At 33.0% G+C, this 7,150-nt stretch overlaps 2 protein-coding genes across 3 annotated transcripts in view; one reads left to right on the top strand and one right to left on the bottom strand.

The window, feature by feature from the left end:
• The window catches only part of LOC145277929 (ubiquitin-conjugating enzyme E2 C-like), a 25,696-nt gene extending 24,745 nt beyond the window's left edge, over positions 1 to 951 (top strand). Inside the window, exon 5 of the mRNA XM_080130004.1 lies at positions 28 to 951. Coding sequence (XP_079986130.1) covers positions 28 to 143 — 116 coding nt within the window. The 3' untranslated portion in view covers positions 144 to 951. The remainder of the gene's footprint in view (positions 1 to 27) is intronic.
• LOC145277926 (glutathione S-transferase omega-1-like) overlaps positions 1 to 7,150 on the bottom strand; it is a 35,128-nt gene that overhangs the window by 7,223 nt on the left and 20,755 nt on the right. Inside the window, exon 5 of one of the 2 annotated variants that reach the window (XM_080130002.1) lies at positions 5,852 to 6,135. In XM_080130002.1, the coding sequence (XP_079986128.1) occupies positions 5,879 to 6,135 (257 nt within the window). In that variant the 3' untranslated portion in view covers positions 5,852 to 5,878. Of the gene's footprint in view, positions 1 to 5,817; positions 6,136 to 7,150 lie in introns of those variants that run through there. The other variant, XM_080130001.1, reaches the window with a different exon arrangement.

The raw sequence follows: 7,150 nt of genomic DNA, 5'->3' as shown, positions 1-7,150 counted from the left end.
TTATTTTTTATATTTTTTAAAATTCAGAACCGAACAATGACAGCCCGTTGAATTCATATGCAGCAGAGTTGTGGGCAGATCAAGAAGCTTATAAGAAACACCTTCATGAACATTATGCAAAGAATAGCAAGAAGAAAACCTAAAGTTCTTTTTCAGCTGCAAATTTAAAATGCTGAAAGAAACCCCCCCTCTCCCCTGCAATATAAAAACATAAACAAACCTCGAATTTCTCATTGAATTCTTTGACTGAAAACTTCGTTTTAGTTTCATCTTTTTCTTTTATTTTTCTCATTTCATCTTCCTCTGCTTCTCTTTTTCTCTCTCTCTCTCTTCCTCTGCTTCTCTTTTTCTCTCTCTCTTTGCCTCTCTTTCTCTCTCTCTTCCTCTTGCCTCTCCATTTCTCTCTTCCTCTTGCCTCTCCATTTCTCTCTAAAAGAAATTTATTTTCTCAACTGTGTCATCCACACATTCATTTGGATTTCTGAAGGCCTTCAATGACTGTTTTCTTTCCTTCTCTTTTGTTATCGCCTTTCACAAAGCTGTTTAATTTTTGCATCTCTGACTGTGATGCATTTTCTTTAAGAATTACTTTTCTCGCCATTGTTTTAGTTTAATCAAAATAAAATTGTAATTTCTTCTTAGGATGCAATCACCTTTTTTTTCTCTCCTGTCCTTGATTCCTATCCTTCCACACGTACATCATTTCTACCTAACTTATTTGTGATATGATTTTTTTTTTCTTCCCCTCCAATTTATTTTATGGCTTTTAATTTTGTTTAAGAGTCATGTCCACACCCTTTTCTTCACCACATTTGCAGCAGCAGTAAATGCTGCTTTTTGGAGTCTTCAGTATTTGTCCATTGCTTGTTAACATTTCTTTTTACATGAAAAGCCACGTATGACTGTGATACTTAAGCATGTCTGCAAATTGAATAAAGGTTTTTGATTTCATCTCTCCGGTTTTTTTTGTTTTTTAATTTTTTTTATTATATTTTAATTTAATTTTCTTTGGTTACTCTTTCCTGCTTACCCAACCTTTTGGTGACCATTGTACACTCATTAACCTTTATCCTCAAATGGCCTTTGAGGCCTTGATGAGTGATGACTCTCTTTTTAAAGAGAAGTTTGATTGAACATTATTCTATTTTTATAATGATAAAAAACTTTTTGTCCAGAAAGAAAATCCATATAATGTATGTCCTCGTGATGAAATGAAAATATAGTAATCCATAAATTGTGTAAATTGATAAAGTAGTTTTATTTTTATAAAAATATTTTTAATTGATTAATGGAAATTTATAGGCAGTGCAACATAAGTCGATTCAAACTTGTAAGAATTATCTCCCTTTAATATTTTTTTTTATGATTGCTTTCAAAATTATACAAGACAGACACTTTTGTTACTCATAAATTTTTTGATTTTTATTTAAAAAAATAAAACTACTTCATCAATTTACATAATTTTTGGAATATACTGTGGTGGAACAAAAGAATTTGCAGACCTATTTTTTCTCAATTTCATTAATTTTGCTTTATTTTAGTTTCACCTCTTTCATCATTTCCTACTTGCTATTCTGTTTATTTTCATTACATTTTTCTCTTTTCAGGTGAGCCAAAAATTTATACAGGTAACCTAAATTTATTAATAATGGCTAAAGTGATAGTGAGAAAGGTGAAATTGTTAAATTACTTGCTGTAAAGAAGTCTGCATTAGAAATTTAAAAAAATTTTGAAGCGAGATCATCGAACTGTGAAACCTTTCATGATTAACAGCAAAGATGGAAGAATAAAGAACAAAAATGGCAGACCAAAGGTGATTTCAACACGACATTTGAGAAAAATCAAGATGAGTGTTCTAACAAACCCACGCAGCACAAGCGAAGCTATTTTCGACCATGCAGGACTGTCTGGCATCTCTAAAAGGACCTGAAAAAATGTTCTCCTTTGAGTGATATCAACTGTCAGAAGTGACTAGCATGGGCCACTAAATATTTGAGAACCCATTTCCAAAATGTTCTCTTGACTGACGAGGCTAGAGCAACCCTCGACGACCCCGATAGTTGGACCAAGGGATGGCTTCTTAAAGGCAATAGTCCACACTTGCAATTCAGACGTCAACAAGGTGGAGGGAGAGTGATGATTTGGGCTGGAATTATTAGTAGTGAGATTCCTGGCCCTTTTCTTGTCCCTGAATCTTTCAAAATGAATTCTGTGAACTACTGCAAGTTTTTGGAACCGAATTTATTGCCCTGGTTGAAATCACAAAATGATGCTGTCGACCAGAATCTCATTATTCAACAAGACAGTGCCCCAAGCTATGCTTCTCGGTTAACAAAAGCTCGGCTTTCAGCCCAGGGGATCTCTGGTCTGATGGATTGGCCACCTTAGAGTCCAGATTTGAATCCGATAGAGAACCTCTAGTTTATTCTTAAGAGGAAGGTTTACAAAAACGGGCATCAATTCAGCAGTAAAAATTACCTTTGAGAGAGGATTAAGGAGGTATCTTCTGAAATCACACCTCAACAAGTGCATAAATTAACATCCTCTGTTGATAAGCTTTGCTTATTCTTATGTTTTGATTAACACCCCCCATCCCCGCCCGAGCACACACACCTCTAAACACCCGGGCAACGCCAGGTACCCCCGCTAGTTTATTAATAAATACTGAAAATTTAATTATGATTGTATATTTCTCTGAATTTTTTTTAAATCAAGCGTATGCATTTTTTTAAAAACAATTACTTTTATCTTTATTGTTATTATTAATATTCATTTATTAATAAATACTGAAAATTTCATTACGATTGTATAATTCTCTGAATTTTAATGGACTTTTTTAAAATCAAGCGTATTTTTTTTTTTTTTTTTTTTTAACAATTACTTTTATCTTTATTGTCCGTCCCTACATAAATAACATTAAAAAGTAAGAATTTTCCTTTCTGAACTCTCATTAGAGAAGAATATGTCACATACTCAGCAATAAATCTGAATATAATTAAATAAAATAATAATTTGATGATTTTGATTGAAGATACTTTTTAAAGTTATTAGAAGTGGGGTGCTTGTACAGTTTATGGACCGTGGTAATTTTTTTTTTTTTTCTGTTATAGGAATTTCAAGTTGAATTACATTTTTTTACAGTATCTTTTGTTTATTAAACTGCTAAGCAAAAGTACAGAATAGTTAAAATGTTGTCCCCTCTCTCCATGTTAAAAATAGCTTTCTAAATAATTTTATTATTTCAGCACGGTCTATAAACTGCACAAGCACTAGAAATAGTTGGTCTAGAGTATGTATGGTGTAAATGTTATTTAAATTCATTTTTCTTCAAAGTTTTTTTTTTTTATCTTACCATATTTTATCAAAATAGACATATCACATCATTCAATAATGTAGTATCCTGCACAGGGATTGAACTCGGTCTTCAGATTATGAAACCTGTGTGTTTAATACATTCTCCTCCTATGACAACAAATCATCCCATTGGCCATTCATTGTTAGCTGTTACATCATAATCAGTAGTGATTGGAAACAAATGTCCTTTCATCATTAGCGTTATTGATAGATATTATATCTATATGCTACTAAAACTGTGCAGATCTGGTTTGTTTGTTTCCATACATATTATGCCATGACGGCATGACATCATCCACTAAAAGAGCTGAAAGACACAGGGAGGGGGTAGGGAACTTGCTATGACTTCACAAAAGGATTACATCATCCGCTACAGCATATTCAATACACCAGGCAAAGATCCTTTATGAAGTCACTAGCTGGACGCCTGGCGTTGCCCAGTCATACAATACGCTTAAACATGATATTTTAATTTTTTTTTTTTTTTTACATAGGTACCACCACTTATCAAGGCCCAGAGGCCACTTGAGGATAAGAGTTAAAGAGAGTACAGTAGTCAATTGAACAATATAGTAATTGTTAGTAATGGAAATTCGGTCAATTTGTTAACTTATATGGAACGGCTCATCAAGAACTTGTTTACATTGGACTTGAAGATAACCATATTGTAGTCAGCTGGAAAGCAGGAAAACAGAAGACAGTTCCACAGGCGTGCAGTTCTAAGAAAGAAGCTTTGTTCATGGAATCTACGTTTAGGTTTAGACACAGATAAAGTAATTTATGCAGACTGTGTGTGTATGTATTAGAGAATCAATTCTCTCTTGATTATTATATGGTAGCCTGGGTGCCAGGCATTGCCCGGGGTGTTTGGAGGTGTGAGTTGAGCAAAAAAAAACAATGGTAGTAGGCAGGCTTGAATCCGTATCGCGAAGGAGGAAAAAAATGTGAAAAAAAAAGTGATGTTTTTGCTGTTGCGCCCATCGCCAAACCGGAAGTGACGTAGGTTTAAATTAAGGCTAGACAATCGAAAAGAAGGGATGACTTTTGTAAATATCGGTGAAAAAAGCAACCCCTCCTTGTAGAAAAGTGCCCAGTTAAGAGTGAAGGAATTAATGTTTTTGGCAAATTTTTCGATATTTGTCATCCAAAGGGACGAGCTCCAAAATGATACTGATCTCATGAAAATCTGTTGCCTCTGTCGAAAGTTTTAGGCAGACATACATACATACATTTAAACAGGTGAAATTTATATTTATAAATTACAAAGAATAATGTGCCCGGTGGAATAATTTGCAAAAAAATAATAATGATAATTGTTGTGGTGGCACACATTCATTTGCATATGTGGATAGTAATTACACATAAAGAGGAAGACTCAGTTAGTCTGAGTGTGTGTTCACCAGAAGCCACCAAAGGCTGATGAGAGCAGATATGTTTCTCCAGCAAAGACTCTCTTATTTGACACCATTATGTAAATATCCTGTAAATATACCTGCAAACTTAACAATAATGTAATCCATCAACTTCTGTTTGTGTTTGTTTACAATATTATAGCAGCTAATATTTGGGTTTGACGAGCTTAAAAATAGTCTTTCTTCTTTAATAGATAAAAAATAATTTTTACAGTGGAATATTTTACGTTACACCAGTGTAACGTAAAATATTCCACTGTAAAAATTATTTTTATCTATTAAAGAAGAAAGACTATTTTTAAGATCGGATTTTTTTGATTTTCAATACTTATCAGATGAATTTCTGTACAAAACGTATCTAAGAACACTGCCAGAAATATAAATTACCTTTATGTGAAATTTGCACAGGATAGGCTCAGCCGTTTTGGAACCTATGAGGAAAGAACTCACACACACACACACACAATAATAGATAGATAAATGATGTAGCAACAAAATGATGATATCATCCATTTAAAACAAAACATAGATGACCTTTGGGTCACGAGTCGCTATGTGAAGACCAATGCATATTTAAATTAATCTCATTACACAAGTAAGTAAATAAAAATTTTTTAAAAATGCCAGACAAAACTATTTTAAGTGTTTAAGGGATGGAAGAAAACAAATACCAAGCCCCCCCCTCCTTGTACTTAAATCAAATTAAAAAAGAAATCCTTTGCTCTATTTCTATAATGAGGCCTTTTTCCCCTTTCTTCTTTCTTATCGATTGGTATATTTTTTTTTGTTTTTTTTTAACTTCCCAGTTTCAGACGTTTTCTTTATTTCCTTCTTTTTAACTTTACTGATTGAGACGTTATTTTATATGAATATTAGTACACCCCCCCCCAACACTTTTGATAGAGGGTATATACTCTAACATATAATAATACTGATTTTTCTTAATTATGGCAGAGCATCATGTTTGAAACAGATTGGAGAACTTACTAACCAAACGGGAATTAAAGAAACATTGTTACCCGATTTAAAAATTTTACGAAAAAGAGAAACGTAAGCTGTAAGATAATCATTTATATATTCATCACCTTTCTGATTATTCGTGCAACAATCAATCACAGTTTTGATTGGATGTTGAGTCCTGTATCGTAATCTGGCTGGCCTTGTAAAAGACTTTTAAAGAAGTGGCAGTGCTGATCTGGTTCGAACATTGTGGCTTGGACAGCTGGTTCTTGGAACATTCTTGCTCTCCATGTTGATAATTTTGTGGGCAGTTTATCAACAAAGCCTCTATTTCCATTGAAGTTTTCTAACGCTTCGAAGCGTTCAAACCACGGCCATAAATTGAAGTCCAACATGCCTACTTGTTCACCTGCGGGAGAAGGAGAAAGAAAATTACCAACGCACACATGAGGAAAAAATGAACTGCTAAAATAATTCTTTTTTTAAATCCAAGTTCATATATTTGTTCCATAAAAAAAAATGACGGCAACAAAGATTACATTTTTAATAAAAGTTTACGATTTTTTTAAGACCTTTTTCCTTTCACTTTTTAAAATCATGCGTCCAACACAAAGCAGTTTTTTTTTGTTTTGTTTACTTAGTCGCCCATTTTATATTTGACTAGCAGGCCACCCGGCATTGCCTGGTCATAAAATAGGCTTAAATATGATATTTTAATTCATACTAATTTCATATTTATTATAGTAGAGGAAATTCTCTATTGTACCCAATATATATATATAGTAATGATTTCAAAAGTTGAAAAAAAATTGACCTTGGTGCCATCAGTTAGAATCGAAACCAAAACATTCAGTGCTCCAGCCATAGTCATTATTTAGTGCTTCAGTCTTCATCATTACTGTATGAGCTATCGTCAGATGGATAAAAAACATTAAAAATTAAGCAACTTCAAGTTAAAAATGTATATATATATGCATGCTTAGAAGTTAATCAATTTACTCCTGCCAAAGTCAACTGTTTTTCTTTCTTTCGATTTTGACCTCTTAGCAACTAATTTTTACAGGTTAAAGACCAAATTGAAAGTGTATATATAAAGTTTCAAGTCTGTATTCAGAAAGGAGTTTGATAGTCATTTCACACACACACACACACACGCACACACATACATAGGAAAAAGTAAAAGAAAAATGAAAGTTTTTTTTTTTTATATGATTTGGATTCTTCAGACTACTGTCATTCGCACTACATTTCAGTCAATGTAACCTTTGACCTTCTTCAAGTGTATCTAGTTGAACTCAGGAATCTTTCTGTCAAACTGAGGGAACTACACAGAATTTTAATCAAAACTCTTTATTTAATCTGCAGAGCTATGATGCACTTGTTCGATCAGCAATAACTTAAGTAATTTGAAATTGTATTTTTAG

Source organism: Euprymna scolopes, chromosome 6, assembly GCF_053919585.1.
Source record: "Euprymna scolopes isolate OS-2025 chromosome 6, ASM5391958v1, whole genome shotgun sequence".
NCBI classification, from domain to species: domain Eukaryota; kingdom Metazoa; phylum Mollusca; class Cephalopoda; order Sepiida; family Sepiolidae; genus Euprymna; species Euprymna scolopes.
This window is presented reverse-complemented; position numbering and strand designations above follow the sequence as displayed.